The 26,723-nt window shown below is 45.5% G+C and overlaps 1 protein-coding gene across 3 annotated transcripts; it reads right to left on the bottom strand.

Moving 5' to 3' along the window:
- Positions 1-16,070: 16,070 nt before the first annotated feature.
- On the bottom strand, positions 16,071-21,311 carry LOC125511414 (homeobox protein BEL1 homolog). Of its 3 annotated transcripts, none has more exons than XM_048676777.1 (5): positions 21,074-21,311; positions 19,720-20,470; positions 18,543-18,931; positions 17,435-17,495; positions 16,071-17,258 (listed from the first exon to the last, which is right to left on the bottom strand). In XM_048676777.1, the coding sequence occupies exons 2-5, from the start codon at positions 20,419-20,421 to the stop codon at positions 16,593-16,595; spliced, it is 1,818 nt and encodes a 605-aa protein (XP_048532734.1). In that variant the 5' UTR covers positions 20,422-20,470; positions 21,074-21,311; the 3' UTR covers positions 16,071-16,592. The 3 variants fall into 3 exon arrangements, with proteins under 3 accessions (XP_048532734.1, XP_048532737.1, XP_048532735.1); XM_048676780.1 differs by having other exon boundaries at positions 20,876-21,080; XM_048676778.1 differs by lacking the exon at positions 21,074-21,311 and adding an exon at positions 20,561-21,067.
- Between the last annotated feature and the right edge of the window lie 5,412 nt (positions 21,312-26,723).

Raw genomic sequence — 26,723 nt, forward strand, 5'->3', positions numbered from 1 at the left:
CGGCTCAGTCTTTAAAAGATGCTTGTAGTGGTAGAGTCTGTGTCTGCGTGTTTACATGGATGAGTGTACGCACATATGTATGAGCGCTTGCGTTTGTACGGTATTTAAAAAACAAAATTATCATGCATCAAATCCGGCAACGCGTGCATATAGATTGAATGAACAAACACATGCGTGCACGCTAAACACGTCCGTGTGGTGACTCGATGATTACTTTCCCGTCCATGAACGATCCAAACTTCCTAGTTTAAGGTTGGCTGATTGCTAAGAAAGAAACCAGCAGCCTCGCACGCTGGTGTTCCACGCGTGTCTAGCGGGCCCCATGCACCGCTCTGCCTCCATAGGTACCTTATCTTCTTGCCCAATCGTATTCCCTGATCCCCCCATCCCGTGTTCCTTCCTTGCGCCATCATCTCTCAATCGCTGTTCATTCTTCAACGCACCACGCCTAATAGACTCCCCTCTTTGGGCGACGGGCCATGGAGATGCAGCGATGGGGTAGCGGCCCATGAGCGGCTGTGGTGATGACGGGAGGCTGGTTCTTTTTGGTTTCTTCCTCGCTTGTACCAGTTGTTTTGTCTTCTTCTCTCTAGAGTTGATCTTCCTTGAAGAGGTTTCTTTGTCTTAGCGCAGGTCTTGCCCTCATTCTTGTTTGATTCTTGCAACTCCAGAAGTATGCTTTTTTTTCTCTCTCCCTCCACAGGGCCCTTCCAAGTTCTCTTCACACATTATCTCTTTGTATCAAGTCTCCAGGCTGCTTGTTGACTTGTTTAACTCCCCCGTATTTAAATTGGTGAGAATTAGTGCAAAGAAGCGAGGTGGGACTAAGGCTGGTCACAATGGGCAAGAACATAGTCTAGTAACTTACACACTTCCCTAGACTATGTTACTACCTCCACAGTGGGTAGGAACATTTATGTAGTGTCATGCAACAATGTATTTATTAGGTTATAGACTCATTATTTCTTGAAGTGTGTGATGTTCCGGTAACTTAGCTAGTTACCACAAGCACCTCTTTCTTTATTAAATATGTGACACATAAGCAAAGTTGTATTGGAGTGTGTGATGTTACTCCTAAGTTCCTCCCCGTTGTGACCAGCCTAATTATTTAAGAAGGAACATCAGTTTTCAACCCAAGCGTAATGGGGTTATGTTGGTTGTGTTCTTCTTGATGGATTAGGAGGTCCTGTCTTCGAATCCCATATGAGCATCTTCTTTTCACCTTTTTTTTATTTTATTAAGCGGATCGTGGAAGTCCACTAGGTATATAGGCCCAGCAAAGCGAGGATCAGGTTGCACGGGAAAGGCCCCAGCGAGGCATAAATTGTACTAACGGGGTTTGAGGTTTGAAATTAGTATCACCTTGAATAGCAAAGTAAAATAATGAAAGCGTAAATTCACGAAAAGAAAGCGTATCATGATAGTGAACCTAGAGAGTCAATCCGTGCTTTATTATTAGGGAGAGATTTTCGAGAACATATCGCTAGCTTCGGCCGAGTTAACTTTGTCCGACTGATTACTTCAGAAGTGCTACTGCAAGGGCACGGCTATGTCTCGTCTTTAGCGAGACCGAAGCGGAGCTCGCCTACAGGGAGCCGGTAGTGGGCCAGTCTAGTAACCACGGGTTTCATCATGCTGATCTCACACAAGTATTTATTATCATATTTTTTTGTTTATATTATAAAATAAACTAGATACATATATTATGCAAAACAATATTATTAAGGTGTTCAACACACATCTAAAAAAATCCATGCAGTGTAAAAAATATTTTCTTAACTTTTAGGAAATATCTATAGCATTCAAAAATGTACGTGATCTTCCAAAAACATTCATGTGTTTCATACAAAATGTACATGACATGTTTTAACATGTTATACAATGCACAAAATGTTTCTTGCCATTCAAAAGCACCTCGCATTTTTCAAAATTTCCATGCATTTTGAGAATATGTTTGTGATATTAAAAATGTGTATACAATGTAAAAAATGTGTAGATACTTTTATTAAATGTTCCGTATCATTTAGAAATTTTTTAACACGTATTCGAAACATTATTTACACTCTATTGCTTGTGAGAATTGAATTGGTCCACATAACTGGTGTACAATAATTCAACCTAAAATTGAAACATCTCATGATTCCAATTTTGTTGTTTGGCTTCTTTTTTGAGGGGGAAATTTTGTTATTTGCTTACCAATTGGATTTTCTTGGTGGAATCCATTTTCTACATACCAATCCTAGCTCTAATTAGGACGCATTGTTTTTTATTTGACCAATGAGTTAGGACGTATCAATACAATGATATGCAACAATGCGTATTCGGGATAGTTAGGACGCATTACCGGTTGATTCTCACATTGGATTTATTTTGTACTTGCCCGGTTGGGATATTGTTGTTTGGGATGATTCAGTTTGAAATGTACATAAAGAAAATAGCCCTCTATCTCAAACTATGCAATATGGTGAGTGTCTGTGCTTGTATGTTAGTGTGTTTGTAAAGAAAGTATGCAGTAATGGTTGCTCCTGAACGATCAACTCAAAACTAGAGATGCTACCATTAATTTGATTATTTAGCCAGGCTGATTTATCAAGTTAGGTGGTATTTTTTATGGAAACTAGTTAGTTAGTTAATGATGAAGGGGCGTGTTCAGGACTCGGTAAATAAAAAATCATTTTATGTGCGCTAAATGGATTTATTTATTTTTGAGAAATCTCGCCATATTTATTCATCCAAAACCATGGTCATAGATACAAGGTTTGGGTCATGAGTGTTGGAAATATGCCCTAGAGGCAATAATAAATTGGTTATTATTATATTTCCTTGTTCATGATAATCGTTTATTATCCATGCTAGAATTGTATTGATAGGAAACTCAGATACATGTGTGGATACATAGACAACACCATGTCCCTAGTAAGCCTCTAGTTGACTAGCTCGTTGATCAATAGATGGTTACGGTTTCCTGACCATGGACATTGGATGTCGTTGATAACGGGATCACATCATTAGGAGAATGATGTGATGGACAAGACCCAATCCTAAGCCTAGCACAAGATCATGTAGTTCGAATGCTAAAGTTTTTCTAATGTCAAGTATCATTTCCTTAGACCATGAGATTGTGCAACTCCCGGATACCGTAGGAGTGCTTTGGGTGTGCCAAACGTCACAACGTAACTGGGTAGCTATAAAGGTACACTACAGGTATCTCCGAAAGTGTCTGTTGGGTTGGCACGAATCGAGACTGGGATTTGTCACTCCGTGTAAACGGAGAGGTATCTCTGGGCCCACTCGGTAGGACATCATCATAATGTGCACAATGTGACCAAGGAGTTGATCACGGGATATGTGTTATGGAACGAGTAAAGAGACTTGCCGGTAATGAGATTGAATAAGGTATCGGGATACCGACGATCAAATCTCGGGCAAGTATCGTACCGATGGACAAAGGGAATTGAATACGGGATTGATTGAATCCTCGACATCGTGGTTCACCCGATGAGATCATCGTTGAACATGTGGGAGCCAACATGGGTATCCAGATCCCGCTGTTGGTTATTGACCGGAGAGTCATCTCGGTCATGTCTGCATGTCTCCCGAACCCGTAGGGTCTACACACTTAAGGTTCGATGACGCTAGGGTTATAGGGAAAGTATGTACGCGATTACCGAATGTTGTTCGGAGTCCCGGATGAGATCCCGGACGTCACGAGGAGCTCCAGAATGGTCCGGAGGTAAAGATTGATATATAGGAAGTATGGTTTTGGCCACCGGAATTATTCCGGGTGTCACCGGTAGTGTACCGGGACCACCGGAGGGGTCCGGGGGTCCACCAGGTGGGGCCACCAGCCCCGGAGGCCTACATGGGCCAATAGTGGGAAGGGACCAGCCCCTAGGTGGGCTGGGGCGCCTCCCACCAAGGCCCAAGGCGCCTCCTAGAGGGGAAGGGGGCAAACCCTAGGGCAGATGGGCCCTAAGGCCCACCCCAGGTGCGCCTCCCCCTCTCCCCCTTGTGGCCGCCACCCTAGATGGGTTTTTGGGGCTGCCGCCACCCCTAGGGAGGGAACCCTAGATGGGGGCGCAGCCCCTCCCCTTCCCCTATATATACTTGAGGTATTGGGGGCTGCAAGACACACGAGATCCTCTCTCTCTTGGCGCAGCCCTACCTCTCTCCCTCCTCGTCTCTCGTAGTGCTTGGCGAAGCCCTGCTGGAGTCCCGCGCTCCGCCACCGCCACCACGCCGTCGTGCTGCTGCTGGATGGAGTCTTCCCCAACCTCTCCTTCTCCCCTTGCTGGATCAAGGCGTAGGAGACGTCACCGGGCTGTACGTGTGTTGAACACGGAGGTGCCGTCCGTTCGGCACTAGGATCATCGGTGATTTGAATCACGACGAGTACGACTCCATCAACCCCGTTCACTTGAACGCTTCCGCTTAGCGATCTACAAGGGTATGTAGATGCACTCTCCTTCCCTCGTTGCTAGATTACTCCATAGATTGATCTTGGTGATGCGTAGAAAATTTTGAATTTCTGCTACGTTCCCCAACAGTGGCATCATGAGCTAGGTCTATGCGTAGTTACTATGCACGAGTAGAACACAAAGTAGTTGTGGGCGTCGATATTGTCAATTATCTTGCCGTTACTAGTCTTATCTTGATTCGGCGGCAACGTGGGATGAAGCGGCCCGGACCAACCTTACACGTACGCTTACGTGAGACCGGTTCCACCGACTGACATGCACTAGTTGCATGACATGCACTAGTTGCATAAGGTGGCTGGCGGGTGTCTGTCTCTCCCACTTTAGTCGGATCGGATTCGATGAACAGGGTCCTTATAAAGGGTAAATAGAAATTGGCAATTCACGTTGTGGTTTTGGCGTAGGTAAGAAACGTTCTTGCTAGAAACCTATAGCAGCCACGTAAAAACTTGCAACAACAATTAGAGGACGTCTAACTTGTTTTTGCAGCAAGTGTTTTGTGATGTGATATGGCCAAAGGATGTGATGAATGATATATATGTGATGTATGAGATCATGTTCTTGTAATAGGAATCACGACTTGCATGTCGATGAGTATGACAACCGGCAGGAGTCATAGGAGTTGTCTTTATTTTTTGTATGACCTGCGTGTCATTGAGAAACGCCATGTAAATTATTTTACTTTATTGCTAAACGTGTTAGCCATAGTAGTAGAAGTAATAGTTGGCGAGCAACTTCATGGAGACACGATGATGGAGATCATGGTGTCATGCCGGTGATAAGATGATCATGGAGCCCCAAGATGGAGATCAAAGGAGCTATATGATATTGGCCATATCATGTCACTATTATTTGATTGCATGTGATGTTTATCATATTTTTGCATCTTATTTGCTTAGAACAACGGTAGCTTAAATAAGATGATCCCTCACTAAAATTTCAAGAAAGGTGTTTCCCCTAACTGTGCACCGTTGCGAAGGTTCGTTGTTTTGAAGCACCACGTGATGATCGGGTGTGATAGATTCTAACGTTCGAATACAACGGGTGTTGACGAGCCTAGCATGTACAGACATGGCCTCGAGACACATGCAAAACACTTAGGTTGACTTGACGAGCCTAGCATGTACAGACATGGCCTCGGAACACGGAAGACCGAAAGGTCGAACATGAGTCGTATAGAAGATACGATCAACATGAAGATGTTCACCGATGATGACTAGTCCGTCTCACGTGATGATCGGACATGACCTAGTTGACTCGGATCATGTAATCACTTAGATGACTAGAGGGATGTCTATCTGAGTGGGAGTTCATAAGATGAACTTAATTATCCTGAACATAGTCAAAAGGTCTTCGCAAATTATGTCATAGCTCGCGCTTCAGTTCTACTGTTTAGATATGTTCCTAGAGAAAATTTAGTTGAAAGATGATAGTAGCAATTATGCGGACTAGGTCCGTAAGCTGAGGATTGTCCTCATTGCTTCATAGAAGGCTTATGTCCTTAATGCACCGCTCAGTGTGCTGAGCCTCGAATGTCGTCTATGGATGTTGCGAACATCTGACATACACATTTTGATAACTACGTGATAGTTCAGTTAAACGGTTTAGAGTTGAGGTACCGAAGACGTTTTGAAACATCGCGAAACATATGAGATGTTTCGAGGGCTGAAATTGAGATTTCAGGCTCGTGCCCACGTCAAGAGGTATAAGACCTCCGACGATTTTCTTAGCCTGCAAACTAAGGGAGAAAAGCTCAATTGTTGAGCTTGTGCTCAGATTGTCTGAGTACAACAATCATTTGAATCGAGTGGGAGTTGATCTTCCAAATGAGATAGTGATGTTTCTCCGAAGTCATTACCACCAAGCTGCTAGAGCTTCGTGATGAACTATAATATATCAGGGACATATATGATGATCCTTGAGATATTCGCGATGTTTGACACCACAAAAGTAGAAATCAAGAAGGAGCATCAATTGTTGATGGTTGGTGAAACCACTAGTTTCAAGAAGGGCAAGGGCAAAAAGGGATACTTCATGAAACGGCAAATCAGCTGCTGCTCTAGTGAAGAAACCCAAGGTTGAACCCAAACCCGAGACTAAGTGCTTCTGTAATAAGGGGAACAGCCACTGGAGCAGAATTACCCTAGATACTTGGTAGATGAGAAGGCTGGCAAAGTTGATAGAAGTATATTGGATATACATTGTGTTAATGTGTACTTTACTAGTACTCCTAGCAGCACCATGGTATTAGATACGGTTCGGTTGCTAAATGTTAGTAAACTCGAAATAAAAGGCTGCGGAGTAAACGGAGACTAGCCAAAGGTGAGCTGGCAATATGTGTTGGAAGTTTTTCCAAGCTTGATGTGATCAAGCATCGCACGCTCCCTCTATCATCGAGATTGGTGTTTGCGTTGAGCATAGACATGATTGGATTATGTCTATCACAATACGGTTATTCATTTAAGGAGAATAATGGTTACTCTGTTTATTTGAATAATACCTTCAATGGTCTTGCACCTAAAATGAATGGTTTATTGAATCTCGATCGTAGTGATACACATGTTCATGCCAAAAGATATAAGATAGTAATGATAGTACCACCTACTTGTGGCACTGCCACGTAAGTCATATTGGTATAAAACGCATGAAGAAGCTCCATGTTGATGGATCTTTGGGCTCACTCGTTTTGAAAAGTTTGAGACATGCGAACCATGTCTATTGGTGTATATGCATGAAGAAACTCCATGCAAATGGACCATTTAGACTCACTTGATTTTGAATCACTTGAGACATGCAAATCATACCACATGGGCAAGATGGCTGAAAGCCTCGTTTTCAGTAAAATGGAACTAGAAAGCAACTTGTTGGAAGTAATACATTTTGATGTATGCAGTCCAATGAGTGCTGAGGCGTGTAGTGGATATCGTTATGTTCTTACTTCACAGATGATTTGAGTAGATGTTGAGTATATTTACTTGATGAATCACGAGTCTGAATTATTGAAAGGTTCAAGTAATTTCAGGGTGAAGTTGAAAGATCGTCGTGACAAGAGGATAAATATCTATGATATGATCATAGAGATGAATATCTGAATTACGAGTTTGGCACAGAATTAAGACATTGTGGAAATTATTTCACAACTAATACAGCCTGAAACACCATAGTATGATGGTGTGTCCGAACATCATAACTGCACCCTATTGGATATGATGCATACCATGATGTCTCTTATTGAATTACCACGATAGTTTCTGGGTTAGGCATTAGAGACAACCACATTCACTTTAAATAGGGCACCACGTAATTCCGATGAGATGACACCGTATGAACTATGGTTTAGAGAAACATAAGCTGTCATTTCTTAAAAGTTTGGGGCTGCGACGCTTATGTGAAAAAGTTTCAGGCTGATAAGCTCGAACCCAAAGCGGATAAATGCATCTTCATAGGACACCCAAAACAGTTGGGTATACCTCCTGTCTCAGATCCGAAAGCAATAAGGGATTGTTTCTAGAATCGGGTCCTTTCTCGAGGAAAAAGTTTCTCTCGAAAGAATTGAGTGGGAGGATGGTGGAGACTTGATGAGGTTATTGAACCGTCTCTTCAACTAGTGTGTGACAGGGCACAGGGAGTTGTTCCTGTGGCACCTACACCAATTGAAGTGGAAGCTTATGATAGTGATCATGAAACTTCAGATCAAGTCACTACCAAACCTCGTGGGATGACAAGGATGCGTACTACTTCAGAGTGGTACGTAATCCTGTCTTGGAAGTCATGTTGCTAGACAACAATGAACCTACGAGCTATGGAGAAGCGACGGTGGGCCTGGATTCCAAAATGGCTCGAGGCCATATAATCCGAGAGAGGATCCATATATGAAAACAAAGTGTAGACTTTGGAAGAACTACTTGATGGTCGTAAGGCTGTTAGGTACATATGGATTTTTAAAAGGAAGACGGACAATGATGGTAAGTATCACCATTAAGAAAGCTCGACTTGTCGTCAAGATGTTTTTTCCGACAAGTTCAAGGAGTTGACTACGATGAGAATTTCTCACCCGTAGCGATGCTTAAGTCGTCGGAATCATGTTAGCATTAGCTGTATTTTTCGATTATGAAATCTTACAGATGGATGTCAAAACAAGTTTTCTTACCAAGTTTTCGTAAGAAAAGTTGTATGTGATACAATAGAAGGTTTTGTCAATCCTGAAAGATGCTAACAAGTATGCAAAGCTCCAGCAATCCTTCTAAGGACTAGAGTAAGCATCTCGGAGTTGGAATGTATGCTTTGATGAGATGATCAAAGATTTCGGGTGTATGCAAAGTTTATGAGAAACTTGTATTTCCAAAGAAGTGAGTGGGAGCACTATAGAATTTCTGATGAATATATGTTGTTGACATATTGTTGATCAGAAATAACGTAGAATTTCTGGAAAGCATATAGGGTTATTTGGAAAGTGTTTTTCAATGGAAACCCTGGATTAAGCTACTTGAACATTGAGCATCAAGATCTATAAGGATAGATCAAAACGCTTAATGGTACTTTCAAATGAGCACATACCTTGACATGATCTTGAAGGTGTTCAAAATAGATCAGTCAAAGAAGGGCTTCTTACCTGAGTTGTAAGGTGTGAAGTTGAGTAAGACTCAAAGCTTGACCACGGCAGAAGAAAGAGAAAGGACGAAGGTCGTCCCCTATGCTTTTGTCATAGGCTCTATACGGTATGCCATGCTGAAGTACCGCACCTGATGTGTGCCTTGCCACATGTCTGGCAAGAGGGTACAAAGGTGATCTAGGAGTAAATCACCAGATAGCGGTCAAAATTATCCTTAGAGGAATAAGGAAATGTTTCTCGGTTATGGAGGTAATAAAGAGTTCGACGTAAAGAGTTATGTCGATGCAAGCTTAACACCTATCCGGATAGCTCTGAGTAGAGATACCGGATACGTATAATGAAGCAATAATTTGGAATAGCTCCAAGTGGAACGTGGTAGCGGCATCTACGATATGACATAAGGTTTTGCGAAATACATAGGGATCTGAATATGGCAAGACCCGTTGACTACAACCTCTCTCACAAGCATAACATGATCAAACCCAGAACTCTTTGGGTGTTAGTCACATGGGGATGTGACCTTGGGTGTTAATCACATATCGATGTGAACTGGATTATTGACTCTAGTGCAAGTGGGAGACTGTTGGAAATATGCCCTAGAGGCAATAATAAATTGGTTATTATTCTATTTCCTTGTTCATGATAATAATTTATTATCCATGCTAGAATTGTATTGATAGGAAACTCAGATACATGTGTGGATACATAGACAACACCATGTCCAAGTAAGCCTCTAGTTGACTAGCTCGTTGATCAATAGATGGTTACGGTTTCCTGACCATGGACATTGGATGTCGTTGATAACGGGATCACATCATTAGGAGAATGATGTGATGGACAAGACCCAATCCTAAGCCTAGCACAAGATCATGTAGTTCGTATGCTAAAGCTTTTCTAATGTCAAGTATCATTTCCTTAGACCATGAGATTGTGCAACTCCCGGATACCGTAGGAGTGCTTTGGGTGTGCCAAACGTCACAACGTAACTGTGTGGCTATAAAGGTACACTACAGGTATCTCTGAAAGTGTCTGTTGGGTTGGCACGAATCGAGACTGGGATTTGTCACTCCGTGTAAACGGAGAGGTATCTCTGGGCCCACTCGGTAGGACATCATCATAATGTGCACAATGTGACCAAGGAGTTGATCACGGGATGATGTGTTACGGAATGAGTAAAGAGACTTGCCGGTAATGAGATTGAATAAGGTATCGGGATACCGACGATCGAATCTCGGGCAAGTATCGTACCGATGGACAAAGGGAATTGAATACGGGATTGATTGAATCCTCAACATCGTGGTTCACCCGATGAGATCATCGTGGAACATGTGGGAGCCAACATGGGTATCCAGATCCCGCTGTTGGTTATTGACCGGAGAGTCATCTCGGTCATGTCTGCATGTCTCCCGAACCCGTAGGGTCTACACACTTAAGGTTCGATGACGCTAGGGTTATAGGGAAAGTATGTACGCGGTTACCGAATGTTGTTCGGAGTTCCGGATGAGATCCCGTACGTCACGAGGAGCTCCGGAATGGTCCAGAGGTAAAGATTGATATATAGGAAGTATGGTTTTGGCCACCGGAATTGTTCCGGGCATCACCGGTAGTGTACCGGGACCACCGGAGGGGTCCGGGGGTCCACCAGGTGGGGCCACCAGCCCCGGAGGCCTACATGGGCCAATAGTGGGAAGGGACCAGCCCCTAGGTGGGCTGGGGCGCCTCCCACCAAGGCCCAAGGCGCCTCCTAGAGGGGAAGGGGGGCAAACCCTAGGGCAGATGGGCCCTAAGGCCCACCCCAGGTGCGCCTCCCCCTCTCCCCCTTGTGGCCGCCACCCTAGATGGGTTTTTGGGGCTGCCGCCACCCCTAGGGAGGGAACCCTAGATGGGGGCGCAGCCCCTCCCCTTCCCCTATATATACTTGAGGTATTGGGGGCTGCAAGACACACGAGATCCTCTCTCTCTTGGCGCAGCCCTACCTCTCTCCCTCCTCGTCTCTCGTAGTGCTTGGCGAAGCCCTGCTGGAGTCCCGCGCTCCTCCACCACCACCACGCCGTCGTGCTGCTGCTGGATGGAGTCTTCCCCAACCTCTCCTTCTCCCCTTGCTGGATCAAGGCGTAGGAAACGTCACCGGGCTGTACGTGTGTTGAACACGGAGGTGCCGTCCGTTCGGCACTAGGATTATCGGTGATTTGAATCACGACGAATACGACTCCATCAACCCCGTTCACTTGAACGCTTCCGCTTAGCGATCTACAAGGGTATGTAGATGCACTCTCCTTCCCTCGTTCCTAGATTACTCCATAGATTGATCTTGGTGATGCGTAGAAAATTTTGAATTTCTGCTACGTTCCCCAACAATGAGGATTGCCCAACCACGCATGCCTACCTACGCCTAGGTTACAAGCAAACTTGGCAAAATTATGAGCCTCAAAATTAAAGTTCCTACGCTCGAAAATAAAGGAACTAGAATTGAAACTATTACAACAGCTTAATATTTCATGTACTATAGCCGCATTTGGACCCCCTGTCCCCCTTGTGATATCATTCACCGCTTGTTGGCAATCCGATGCAACACAAATATGTTGAACGACCAGGTCACCTGCTAGCGATAATGCTTCACGACATGCAAAGGTCTCCAGGATTAAAGGGTCATTGATCCCTCGGAAGACCACAGCCGAAGATCCCAAGTATTGGCCCGTTTGATCTCTGCACAATGCCGCGACTGCTCCTCCACGTTGTGATCTTACAATAGCAGCATCTACATTAATCTTCACAGAACCATTGGGTGGTGGTAGCTAAATGGATATAGTGAAGTACAATAATCACACAAGATACGCGTTAACTGGGGATATGTTGGAATTCATGGGTTGTAGGACTTGGCCCAAACTAATTTTGGCCCATGCGAATATTTGAAAAATGGTGGAAACTAAAATGAGTGGAAGATGTGACATTTTAGTCCCATACCGCCTAGAGAAAAAGATTTGGAGCAACATATAAGGGCACCTCACATGGTCCCCTTTGGATGCGGGAACAAGAAAAAACTATGCTAAATGTACCCACACGCACACACACATGCGCTCACTTGCGTCTCACGTGTAATCACGCGTGACTTGCGACCGCACTGTGGGTTCTTTTATGGGTTGTGTTTTTATCTTTACCACTCGTGTCTATCTAACGCATGATTTAAGGAGGGCGGTTCTTGTCATATAGGAAGTTGTTTTGCCTGGGAGTTATTGATTCGACCCTATGAAAGGGAGGCATCTCTCTAAGAGAGTCACTAATCAAAACACTACCCTTCTGTTCCCTTTTGCGCCCGATGCCATTGAGTTTTGCCGCTCCTCTCCCTGTCGTGCAGCAGGGCGAGGAAACATCATCGGACATGCCCCAACGATCAGCGACCTGCATAGGTAGCCGGGTGCTAACATTTCTGGGAAATGCTCATACGACCGCTTCGCTCTTCTTCATCGACGTTGTCTACATCCACTACTTCCGTGACTTCGTCTTCATCGACTACTTCCTCGACTCACCGTTGTTATCTTCATCAGCACACCATGATAGTTTTCCGTCCATATATATGCCGGTTCGATTTCGAGGTTATTATCTATATATGGAATAAGGGTTTACCGCATTTGTAGATGTCATGCTAATTTTCATTCATTCATATGTATATACCAAGTAAATTCGGAATTATATTAATGGTAGTCATCACATTGTTTCCAACATGAGAATCTTGGATATTTAGTTCCAAGATGAATGACAGCATCGATGAAGGACAACTGTTTTGTTTCTCTCCCGGTGGTGGTGACGCCAGAACTTTGCCGATTACATGAAAGTGACCACCCACCCGACCAAATCATGGCAGGTTTGCACAAAATCCACGATTATGATCCCAACAAACATTTCAAGTATTGTTTTAGTAGGCTTGATGACTGCCTTTTTGCCGTGCCATGGCAAGCAACTGAATACATATATTCACCAGCATCCACGCAGCCTAGGTGCATGCGCTCAGCTGGTTCTTCAACCGTCGACTTTTCATTTGCTTACCTGTACAGATTTCTTTGTGTGAAGTTTGTACTTGGACTGCTACTGCGCACGCATGAAAACGATAGCTATAGGCATGCATCACTGTGTTGAAGAACATTGAGCGTAAGGAGAATGCATGGCCTGACGCTAGCTACACGTACGTAGATGTGTTTATGGGAGGGGGGTGTGAGGGGTACTGAACTAGCATGCCGTCTGGATACATGCAGTGCAGCTTAGGTTAAGCTTGTGACTTGTGTGAATAAGGATGATAAGGAGACCAACTCTACCCATTCGACCCCTTCAACCTTGACTAAATAGCATAAAACTACTATACTTGAGCTAGGGTTCCACAAAACTATCACTTTTCAAAATTCCCTAAAAGCTACCACAAATTTGATTTCTTATTTTTTTGAAACCTACCATGTCGCACTGATGACTATGTCGGTCGGGTTGACCATTAGTTTTGACCATTCACAGGTGGCCCCTTTTTATAAATAAAGCAACAACCGATCAAATTACACGGCCGAATGATACAAGATGGTGACTGACGAGGTAGTCATCATACAATGTCGATCCCAAGATAACCGGATCACGCAGAACACACGACTATGCTACCGACAAAGAACATAGGAAGAAGAGTACAACGCCACGCTACGCTCTACAACACATAAGTTCCATGATAACGCCCTCAGGAGGGAGAATGGTGCCAAGCGTCACCGTTGTCGAGTCTAGAGCAGACAAGGGTTTTCATGCGGAATCCTGACACCGAGATGAGCATCACAATGACGTCTTCAGGAAGAAAGCGGCGCCCGCGAGCGGTACCGTAGACGGCACCAAAGCGCAGAGCTTTCACTCAACAGCTCCTCTGTGGCAGCATGAAGTCACCAGGACAATTGCAACGTGTCCAAATCCCTAGGTCCGAATCGGGGCGTAGCCACTGCCAAAGACAAAGGCCACACCCGAGCCACCCGCCGCTACACCTCTCACCGTCCACACGGCCAAGAGGGAAAGCCACCACCACCGACTTGGTGCCCGCCGGAGAGCCAACCACACGGACCGCCGTACGGAGTCGCCGCCTCAGCATCCGTGTCCGAGACACCACACTAGTAGAAAAAGGGCCTGCAGTCCCGGTTCATAAGGGCCTTTAGTCCCGGTTCTTGAACCGGGACTAAAGGGTCGGTACTAATGCCCTGACCCTTTAGTCCCGGTTCAAACCAGAACCGAGACTAAAGGCCCTCCACGTGGCCGCTGCCTGGAGGTCCATCTTTAGTCCCGGTTGGTAACACCAACCGGTACTAAAGGTAATTTTTCTGAATTTTTTTGAATTTTTTTTTTGAAATTTTTTTATTTTCAAATTTCTGATTTATTTTAACCTCTAATCTCTAATCACCCCTCTCATCACTGCTCAATTTAATCTCTAATCACCCCTCATCATTCCAAATCATCTAACTTCCCGGACGGTCACCCATCCTCCCACTCCCCCAGCCTGAGCACGCTTAACTTCCAGGTTTTATTCTCCCTCGTTTCCAAGTTTGCACTCGTTGTTTTCCTGACAATAGTAAGATGTTAATCCTATTAACCCTCAGGATTTTAGCTTGAGCATGAAGTCACACATTTCACTGTTTGAATTTGAAACTATTGTTCTAAAAAACAATAATTATTTAGTAACACTAAAATTTCTTGAATAAGTAGTTTGACCATTGTTTGACCACAGTTTGACCATAGTTTGACCAGATTTGATCAAAATTCAAAAAAACTGAAATAATTATTTAATAACACTAATATTCTTGAATAATTATTTAGTAACACTAATACTTCTTGAATAAGTAGTTTGACCATAGTTCGACCAGATTTAATGAAAATTTAAAAAAACTAAAATTTGAGCATAAATTTTTCCTTTTGGAATTTGAGAATTCTACAAATTTGCAAACAGGCCGTAGGCGGTCTCCACCGGATGTAACTTTTCGAGTAGATGATTTTTCATATAAAAAACTTTTTAATCCGAGTTCGTATGCAAAAGTTATGCCCATTTTACAAATTCCAGAGAGATTTTGTAAATAAAGTCGAAATTCATATTTGTAAATTTTCCCAACAACTAGACCACATATCACATGGGAAACTTATTTTATTTTATTTTTTTGACATTTCCATCATTTTCTTTTGTTTTTTCTAAAACTGAAAAGGCGGTCCAGGGGGAGGGGGGAGTTTGAAAATTGGACCTTTAGTACCGGTTCGTGCCATGAACCGGTACTAATGCCTCAAAGGCCATTAGTCCCGGTTGGTGGCACTAACCGGTACTAAAGGTTAGACCTTTAGTCCCGGTTGGTGCCACCAACCGGGACTAATGGGCATCGCACCCTTTAGTCCCGGTCCGTGGCATGAACCGGGACTAAAGAGCCCAGGTGAACCGAGACTAATGCCTTAGCCGCACGAACCGGGACTAATGCATCCATTGGTCCCGGTTCTGAACTGAACCGGGACTAATGGGGTTACTTGGCCTGGACCAAAGCCCCCTTTTTCTACTAGTGCCACTACTCGTCCACATCACGATGCATCAACCACAGAAGGAAGAGTAAAAGGGGCCTCCTTTCACTCCTAGCCAGGCGACGTTGTTGTCCACAAGCGATGTCGTGGTCGCATCGTCCCCAGCTCCGAGTCAATCATGACTCAGCCTCACTGGCATCCCTGTGCCTTGTTGTTGCCCGTCTTGGCCTCGGGCCGTGCGCAAAATTGACGGATCCAAATTGCTCTTTTTTAGGCTATTGGTCTAAAATTGGAACGACGTACGTACGTACTGCATTTTAGCATTTAAGTATATTTCAGGCAACTAATAAATAGCAAACCCGGTTTAAAATTAGAACGGTATACCTAGTACCTTTAGTCTCGTCGTGTACGTAGCTATATATGATCGCATGAGTATATATTGTACTAGAACAAATCGAAGTAGCGTCACTAGGGCATAAGCAGAAAAGATCGCTAAGCATATATAACCAATCAATCTCGGGCCAATCATCACCAATTTGATCAATCGACCTACAAAAAATAAGCTGCGAGTCTCCGGTCCCCTAGACAATCATCCGGCCGGCCGATCGATACATCGACAGGTCACCTGCTGCCCGGCCGCTTCCAAACTACGCGTACGATCAGTAGCACCGGCCGGCTACGTACGTACTCACCGCCCCTCTAATTAATGTGCAACATACCATTCCGGCAAGGTCACCCTAGGCCGGGGACGGGAGCCGTGTCGTGCCCCGATCGACCGTGAGGAGAGCTGCGTGCGTATCAGGCAACAAAAAAGATCGACCACCAAAAGCAATGTCGCGCATGCAGAAGCGTGCGTGCAGGTAAACTGGTACAGGTCCACCCCACCACCCCCTGCCGGCGCCGTTGCGGCACCGCAGTCTGCCTCCTCGCCGCGGATGGCATTCGTGCAACCAGCAATTTGCCACCGGGCCAGCCGTCGCGCGCAGACGACCGGCAGATCAGCCGGCCAGGTCACGGAGCAGGTGAAACCCGGCGCTCATCCCCCGGTAGTGCTGGTCCTGCACGCCGTGGGACGACCCCTCGGCGGCGCCATCCATGCCGAACTGGATGTTCTGGCCATGGCCGCCGGACGGATGCAAACCCACGCCGTCCATCTGCTCGCCCGGGAACAGGAACCCGCCCGCGCCGTGCTGCACGGACGACGGCGCGCCAAACGCGATGTTCACGCCGCCGCCGCCGTGCGTGTCGTGCTGCTGCAGCCCCAGCGTGAGCGACACGCCGCCCCCGAAGCCCTGGCCCTGCCCGCCGTACGCGTCGAAGTCAAGGGGGTGGGCGGCGTCCATGACGCCGAAGCTCTCCATCCGCGCCGGAACGCCGGCGATGTTGACGACGGAGGCGAGGGAGCCGGCGTCGTGTCCAACGTGCAGCTGCGCCCGCGTCGGCTTCCGGTCGTCGGCACCCCCGACGCGCTCGCCTTCGTCGGCCGCGGCCGCGCCCTGCTGCTGTCCCTGCGCGTCGGAGGCGTGGCTGCCGCTGCTGCTAGGGTTGTTAGGGTTTATCAGGCCGCCATCGTCCTGCTGCTCGCCCTTCATCTCCTCCACGTACATCTCCTCCACCATGGGCTTCCACAGCCGCACCCGCGCGTTGATGAACCAGTTGGACACCTGCATGCAGCGCGCGCATGTCATTGTAGCGAGAGGTGCAAGTGTAACCAAGAACCAAGAATCTCTGTCCGGCCAGCGCTAGCGGACGCGCCGAGACCCTGACATGGCAACCGATCGAGGTGTGACGATGGAGATGGACCATCCACACGCAGTGCACGGGTAGCTCGTGTGCGTACCTGGCTCCGTGAGAGGCCCGTCTGCCGAGCCAGGATGTGCTTGTCCACGTCGCTCGGATACCTGCAGGGATACACACATTTTGGTACGATCACATGAGCACAAAATGCTACGAAAGCATGCGCTATTAAGAAACAATGAATCAAGTTTATTAGAGCTAATCGGTTAGCACTGATGTTTATGCTTTGTCCACTCAAACACACTTCCATGGTTAATTTACACATCACACACTAAGAGATGCGTCACATATCCAGCTAGCTAACCATGATTAACTAAGCCACCTAGCTAGCCATCCTTTTCTCACAAAAGACTTTTGTGCTTACGTACGTGCGTGCATACAAAATCACTCACGAGCTAGCTAGGTACACGTAGTTCATCAACTAATTAACATGCATGATGAAAACCGGCCAATTAGTTTATGTTTCCAATTGGAATAAGCCAACACCATAGTCAGTAAGGATCGATCGTACACACACACATGACACTGGGTATATGCTTGACAGCTTGAGTATATGTAGCATCCATTGGCTAATAGGCCAACATGGCCATGGAATTTTGAGCAGGTGATGCCAACATAATTGTGGTCCTGGTGAATAGTATGCCATACGATAGAATATAAACTTTATATGAAGAAAACTCTATTAAGAACTACTCCCTCCGTCCCAAAATGTAAGACGTTTTTTGATACTAGTGTAGTGTCAAAAAACGTCTTACATTTTGGAACGGAGGGAGTAATTGATATCCAATCCAATGATTTTCCAGTACTTAACACTATGCAAAATTCAATTTTGCTCAATGTACATTGCATCTATTTACATAGTCTATGATATGCTTAGTTAGTTAAATTTACTATATACTGCACCCTCCGTCCCAAAATAAATGGCATGATTTTAGTTTAAATTTGAACTAAAACCACGCCACTTATTTTGAGGCAGAGGGAGTAGTTATCTATGTTATTGAAAGAAAATAAAATCACTTTGTTAGTTGATGAAGCAACTGTTGGATTAATGCATGACATGTAAAGATGAAAGTACCACTACTTACGGGTCGAGGGATGGTTTCTCTAATGGAAATCGGAGGGGAAACCCTCTTTTGCTCAAAAAAACTTACGGGTTGAGGAAGTGCTCAAAGAGCCATGCCCGGAGGATGGTGACCGCGCGCTCTGGCAGGCCGCGCTGCGGCCGCCACGGGTGGCTGTCCATCATCATGCCGCCGTTCTGGTGCATCGCCTTCTGCTGCCGGATGCACTGGTCCAGCACCTTGAGCCGCGGCGTGTCGCCCCGTGTCATCCCCGGCGGCGACACGTCCTTCTCCCCGAGCGCCTTCCGCACTGCCTGCAGCTGCGCGACGATCCCGTCCCTCAAGCTTCGGAAGTGCCGTGAGATGGTCCGTGCCGCTACCGCCGTGTACCCCGATGCCGCCCGCTCCCCCGCCACCGCCTCGAACCCGCCCGCCAGCCCTCTCATCTGCTCGCAGTACCTCCTGTACCGCCGGTCCACCTGCGATACACCAATGCAGTAAATTAAGATGGGAAATGTAACATTGAATTACACGGTAACAATGAACTGCCGATGCGGTAACTTGTCCGAATCAGTTAACCAATGCAGTAAATTGGTTAGTTAAGATGGGCGATGTAACAGTGAATTAGAGGGTAACGGTTAACTGCCAGTGCTGTGCCGTGACTTGTGCGATGGAGCTGCATGCTAGCTAGAACTCAGCTGCAACCACTGGAGCTAGCTCTTTCCGTGGCAGTGGCAGTGGCAGTGCAGTGTGGTAAACAGTAAGAAATGCTTGCATTGAATTCACCGAGGGAGATGGGCAAAGTGGTGGTGCTGCACTACAGCGGTATGCAGAGAAAGCTTGCAGCCGCAGAGTCATGGCAGGCAGGCAGGGTGTGGGTGTGGGGGAGAGTGGGAGACGAGGCCGTTGCATGGCCATGACCGGCGGGGCTATCTATCTAGCAGGGGACCCGGGCTATGCGAGGCAAGGGAATAGAGGTTTCCGAAAGCGAAGGGTGTGGCCCAAGAATAGCTCCCCATGGCTGCCCTAGCCGCAGGTGCACCCTTCCGGCAACCATGATGGAACTCCTGCTCCTGCTCCTGCTACGACGACCTTTCCTGCAATCCCAGATTCCCTTTTACTTCGATCTCATGCAGCACTGCCGTGCGCTGCACTGCCTGCTAATTAGTAATCAATCAAGCAACTGCTTGTGTGGTGGAGCCATGGAGCTGTGCTTGGATGATTGGATATTTGGATTGCTATAGCTCGATCGAAGCTCGCTGCTCACCTCCTCCAGCATGACGTAGAGCCTGTCCTTGAGCCTCTTGAGCTCCAGCGCCTCCATGGCCTGGATCTGCGGCGACGGGGTCCAGCCCGACGTCGACGACGAGGAGGCCTCACCGCCGGCGCCGTCTTCTTGCTGCTGCGTCTGCGCCGGCTTGGCGCGCTTGGGGGTGATGTCCACGGGGAGGCTGCAGTAGCCCTGCAGGAGCTGCTGCGCCGGGAGGAGGAACCGGGAGCTGCGCAGGGGCCGCGCCGCGCCGTGCCCGTGCGCGTAGGTCGCCGCGTCGTGCTCGTGCGGCATCATCCACGCCGCCGCGGACGCCTCGTGCTGCTGCTGCTGGAGATGGTGATGGTGCTGCTGCTGGTGCAGCTGCGCGACTTCCTCCGGCCGGCACAGCGACAGGGACAGCGGCGCCTGGCTCGGCTGGTGATGCTGATGATGTTGCTGCTGCTGCTGCTCGAGGAAGAAGCGCATGGTGGAGCCATCGTGGCCGTCTCCTCCTCCGTCGCAGTGAACATCCGCAGAGACGGACGTCGCGCCGGACATGGCGGCAGCGTGCAGGCCGCGCATGCCGAGCAGCTCCATCCCGGACTGCAAGCCGTACAGCTCCGGCGCACCCTCGTCCATCGCGGGCATGAGCGACGCCGCCGCCGCGTCGGCCGCCGAGAAGTAGTCGGCGAAGCCCAGGCTCGGATCGTGCGCCATCCTCCCGAGTTACACGCCACCAAAAGGTCCACCCAGCTCGATGGAACAACTGAAGCAAATTACACCACCAACCCAATCAGCAGAGCAAGAGCAAACGAGACAAAAGGGCAGGAACACCAATCGAAAGAGATGAGCTCACTTTGCGCAAAGCAACTAGTAGCTAGAGATACATGTAGCTCGGACGACCAAATCTTTCCAGAGAACAATAACAGAAGGGCACGCGAATTGATTAGTCACTCCTATCGCCACTGATCTATCAAGCTAGCCAATCAACAAGGCTATCTTAGCTAGGACTGAGCACAAATACTGCTACTATACATCTATAGCAAGGTAGACGAAGAGGAGGAAAGCAACGAGGTCAAAAAAAGATGCGTTGCAGGTAGCAATCCAATCCAACTATCCAAGACAAGAGACAATCCCGGGCCCTTTACCAAATCACACTAGCAGACTATACCTCACAGGCTCTCGCAAGAATCTCGCTTTGGTCTGGAGGTGAGAAAAAACAGGATGAAAAGCCAGCAGCAGATTGGGGAGGACGCGCGCAGTGGTCTTAAAGAAGCCAACCAGAGCAAAGATCTCATGGGGAAAAAGCAAGCGAGCGAGAGAGAGAGGAAACGGGAAAAAGGTGTGGGGCGGGGCACGGAAAGCATACATGGCTATGGCTCCCTTCGTCGTCGTCGGCTGGACAGGCCGGGGTTTGGGTGTGTGGTGGTGGTCTGGTGGTTGCCCCGTCAAGCTTTCGCCTCGCCCTGCCGCTCGCTAGCTGCTGCTTCCTCTTCTACTTGCTTCTTCTGATATGATATGAGATTCTCTCTCGGTCTCGGCCTCGGCCTCTCTCTGCTGCCACTGCTGCCGTATCTCAAAAATATCTGGATGTATGTATTTGCTAGTGTGCAAACGTACGTGCTAGCTACCAGGTTTTGGCAGATGGAAATAATCTTCTTTTGTGTGTGTGTGGATGGATGTGAGATTAGTTAGACCGGCCTCTTTCGGTGCACAGTGTATGTATACGTGTGGCTTAAACTCCTCCAATCGACCAAGTGCACAGGAGATAGTACTAGCTAGCCAGGACTCGGGTGATCTAGGGTTATTTTTTGTACTTCCTCCGATTTGAATTAACTGTCGCAGACTCATTTTACATTGTCTATACAGTCTTGCTAAGTCTCAGTCGATGCTATATCCATGAGATCTTACATTAAGATTCGTGTACAATTTCTTTTCAGTTTTTTTCTTTTTCTCTCTTGCATGTTGTATCACTTAACTAAGACTTAATTAAATCTCAGTCGACTGAGACCTAGCCACACCCTTGTCTATACAGGCTGCTTCAGTTAATTCGGACAGGAGGGAGTAACATATGTGAGGGTAATCATGTCTGCTCATGCTGGTAATTATGCCGATTACTCTTCTTGCCATAGGTCACATGTTCTTCATTTTCCTGCCTACGTTCGTGTAATGGGGACTTGTTTCCTTTGTCTAATGGACTTCCTTTTGGACAACGTATGCTTTCTTCTAGTGGACTACATGTTGCTATGAGGATGGGGGCACTTTTTGCATACATAAATAGCTAGCTCTAGGATCTGATACATGTGTTGAAGTTGATCGATGTCCCCGCAGAGGGGGATGCAGCAGATGATTCTACATTTCTACACATGGAAAATGATGGTTCCTTTCATGTATAGGAAGTATATGTGGTTTTTGCATGTCCCCGATGAAACAACTAAAAGGGGTGGAAATGTACTACTACTTCCTAAACTATATTAATTGACGTGATGGAGAGTATCATATACTAGTATCATGCATATGATACCAGTTAATGATAGTAGTGTATGATATTACCTCATTAATGCATAGTATATACTACCTCCTTTCCTGTTTATAGGGCTCAATTCAAAAATCTCATCAACCAAGGTAGATGGTGAGTGGTGGAATAATTTTTGTAGTTTGCAAAAACACTCAATTAAAGCACTCGTTTTTCTCAAAAAATTATGTTTACCAATGCATTAGTTGCAATGCATGCATGCATGAAGTCCATGCATTGGTTAATTTTCTCTTAATACTTGCATGCAATGATTTAATGCACTTTGAAATCTGAATACGTGGTAGGGAACCATCAAACTGAGACTTATAAAATGAGAAATCTAAAATTTGGAGATAAGCCCTATAAACCGAAAAGGATGGAGTAATATTTTATTCATTCCCATGCATGACACATAGTAGCATAGCATTTATTATGCTACAGTATCATCATATGATATTCAACCTCGTCTTTCTTCATTTAATTCTATGCCACATCATCAAAATTGCCTACTACCTCCTTTCCGGTTTATAGGGCTTATCTCAACATTTTAGTTTTTCCATTTTATAAGGCTCAATTTGGTTGTTCCCCATCACAAGTTCAGATTCTAAGGTGCATTAAATCATTGCATGTAACTATTAAGAGAAAATTAACCAATGCATGTACTTTATGCATGCATGCATTGCAATTAATGCATCGGTAAACATAATTTTTTGAGAAAAACAAGAGCATTTTGGATGCTTTTGCAAACTACAAAAAGTATGCAATCACTCACCATCTACCTTGGTTGGTGAGATTTTTGAATTAAACCCTATAAACCGAAAAAGAGGGAGTAGTTAGCATGCATGATACTAGCTATGATACTACCATTACGACCAGCCTTAGTGCAACTTCATATTAATTGTCACGCACGGTGTACTAAGTGTGCAACAATTAATATGGATTGAAGGAGTGCAAAATATAGTGGTGTCGGAAATGCATGTTGGGGCTCGAGCATCATGGTGCTCATTTTTTTGCAAAATTCAAAGATCATATTTAAAGTTTCAAAAAGATCCAAAAAATTCTCATGAACCTAGGGATGTATACTACATCTCTGTAAATTTTCATGATGAAAGCTACAAAAAAATAATGTATTTCTAGCACGTGCACCATTCATTATAAAAGTCCATAATATATTTTTTGCATCTCACAAAAAAGAGTATTTCATCATGAAATTTTTCATTATGTATAATACATTCCCATAAAATTTCATGTTGAAATATGAAATTTTACAGGCATGTATTATACATCTGTTTGTTCATGTGTATTTTAAAAAAAAATCAGAAACTTCAAAATACATATCATTTTCGAATTTTTCAAATAACATTATGTTGACTACAAAATTTGCAGATGCTTTGAAATTGTCTATTTGCCATAACTTTTTTCGCTGATCTCCACTTCACCGATTGATTGAAGGCTGGTAGGAGAAGCTTAGCTGAAATGTTTATAGGCTACAAAAATGATTGACTGTTTATTTTGATCCCCACAAAATATTCCTTAAGTAGGTCCTGGCGCCAAGTGGGGAAAGAGTGGTCCACACCTTTCAACTAATTGCAATTAAAACAGCCTACTGAAAAGACCACTGGGACCGTGCCTATCGGTGGGACCAATTGCATGCGACTTTCTTGGTTTCCTTTTTTCCCATACGCTTCTATTTTCTGCCTTTCTTTTTAGAAAACTTCATTTTTTTTCTTACTTCGTATGGAGTACCTTAGGACTAATCATTTATCCATATTTACATTAGCTAATTGCGCATATGTAACATGGCATATAATCCATATACTGGATTGTTGGTGATGTTACAAAATGGGCGTCGATAACTGCCATACGTGTGGCAGGAAAAAAGCCGCACCACACGTCTCTAAGGATCCGGCTTGCCTGCTCCCTCTCCATACTCCCATCCGTGCTCCCATCTCATCCTACGGTTGTCTTTTTTTTTTTTTTTTTCTTTATAATCTAATCATCTCCCCCTGATTTTAAGGGGGTGGGGTCGGGCCTTATTTTGCTCCAATCAAATTAAGCCACGTATGCAGGAGCACGAATGGGAGCATGAGAAGGAAGCAGGCAAGTCTCGTCCACGTCTCTAATGCAAATAGATTGCCACGTCATCGCATGCATGCATGCGAGAATCTTTTCGGGTTTTCAGTTTTTAAAATGTTTTATCTCTTAAATGAAAAATCCGATTGAAGATCCATTTTCACCATTAAATCCCTCACGACGAGATCTTCAAAACTAGATTTCATATCGATATACTTCGGCGAATTTTTTTTTGGGTTAAAAGTTGTCATGTCTATTGCACATGAATTGCCATGATATTTACACTGAAGTTGCCATGATATGTTTCAACTATTTTTTTTACATTAAAAGTAAATTTTAACATATTATAAAATGGAGAATTAAGAAACTAGACTTGTCATGCACCATAAACTAAGATTGCCATGATACATGCACTTAAAATTGCCATGGTTCAAAAAAAATATTTTCATAGTCAAAATACTGGAATTTCCATCATCAAAAAACTAAAATTGCCATGATCTACAAACTAAAATTGCCACATGGCAACTTTAGTTTAAGCACTATGGCAACTATAGTGTAAACATCATGGCAACTTCTGGGCAAAAAAAAAATCGTTGAAACATATCAACATGGGGTCTAGTTTTGAAGATCTCGTCGAGACGTATTTAATGGTGAAAACGGATTTTTAGTTCGCTTTTTTATTTAGGAGATAAAACATTTTTAAGCCGAAAACCAAAAAGATTTCTGCTGATGTCGTCTATTCATACGTGGCAAAATGAGTGGTGATGGAGGCGTGTGGGCGATATGCAAACGCCCACGCGTGTGGGCGTTAGTTTTTCCGTACAGAATTGGCGAGTTTTTACAGGACTTTTGGTGTCAATTAACAAAAAAAATATTGTTTAAATAAAAGAAGTCAATAAGACGCGAGAACTGGGGGGGGGGGGGGGTCACTAGCACAAAAAATAATAGCCATTGGTGATCGTCTACAGATGGGTTAGAGCCGACCGTCATTGGTAATACTTACACTATAGGGGCAGCCGGAAACTAACATTCATAAAAAGAATATGCGTGCTTCACTCCTCATGCTTCCAACGCACCCAACACTAGGGTTTCCGTGGCCTCCAGCCGCGCAGCCATCAGCCTACCTCGTCTCCTGTGCCCTTAGGGCCATGGGGGCGAGGTGGACCTTGATCCTTGCCGGCCGCAAAAGGCTCTATTATTAGGTATTTTTCTTGAGTTTTGATAGGGTTTGTGTCCTCGGGAAGGTGAGGCGGTGGCAGCTTCTTGAAGCTGGAATAAGGTTCTCTCCGCTTACCTCCGTTCTGGTGATGCTTCTAGCGTCGTCGAAGGATGTGTGGAGGTTTGTCTCTGTCGGATCTTGCAGGATTTAGCAGGCATTTGTCTCTGGTGGATCCGATCTTAGCTCGTCTATGTTCGTGTGTCTATAGGTTGAATCCTTTCGATCTACGACTTTCTTCATCAGCGGCGGTTGTTGTTCTGGTGCGCTGGCCCTCTGAGACCTTAGCATGATGACTTCCCGACTGTCTACTATAACAAGGTATGTCCGGCTCCGATGACGGAAGGGCAATGACGGCGGCACACCTTCGGCTCGCTCCAGTGTTTATAGTCGTCGCTAGGTGGTCTACGGACCTGGATGTAATTTTTACTGCTAGTGTTCTTTGTACTACCTTGACAGTGGATGTGTAGATCAGAAGTTTTTTTCACAAAAGGAAGAGAACTGACATCAATGACTCTAATATATATTCTGCTAACGAAACATGCCTTCATTGATGTGCCATTACAATTGCGAAACATTGGACTCTAATACATACTCTACCTTGTAATATTTCAGATAAGTGCCCATTACTACGGATTTTTTTGACCGAAGACCAATCAACCTCACCCTAAAATATATGCCCCCTACCGACTCTCTCTCTCTCTCTCTTAACATAGCTGCCACACCCCTTCCCATCCGCTATTCTCTCCCTCTACCCCTCTCTGTCTATCTCTCTTACATTTGTATTGTTTGTATCGTGGCTCCCCTACCCCTCACTCAGTGGCATTGCTCTTGGTGGCCTCCCTTCCTTCATGTTGTAACGGCTGATGATTGTAGCCGCAACATTAAGGTTGAGCCATGGTTGATACCACTGTATGTAGTGCCATTGGAAAAACCATATCTACACTTATGTTGAGACAAACGTAGTGTCTCTAGCAACACAAAACAATCTCCCTATGGTCTATTCCACTTCTAATGCTTGCTCGCCAACATTACTTTCCATGTGTTCCTCCCTGCTGTTGGAGCATCCTTTGTGCTCTACTAGAAGGTCGCCTTGTCAACATCTTTGATGTCGCGGCCACGACCCATTCTCCATTGTGTCCACAAACTGAATTGCAAGCTAGCTAGGCACTGATCTGTAGGGGAAGTACCAAAACAGTTGTTCATGTGTCATGC

This window comes from Triticum urartu, chromosome 5 (genome assembly GCF_003073215.2).
Source record: "Triticum urartu cultivar G1812 chromosome 5, Tu2.1, whole genome shotgun sequence".
In the NCBI taxonomy this organism is placed as follows: Eukaryota; Viridiplantae; Streptophyta; class Magnoliopsida; order Poales; family Poaceae; genus Triticum; species Triticum urartu.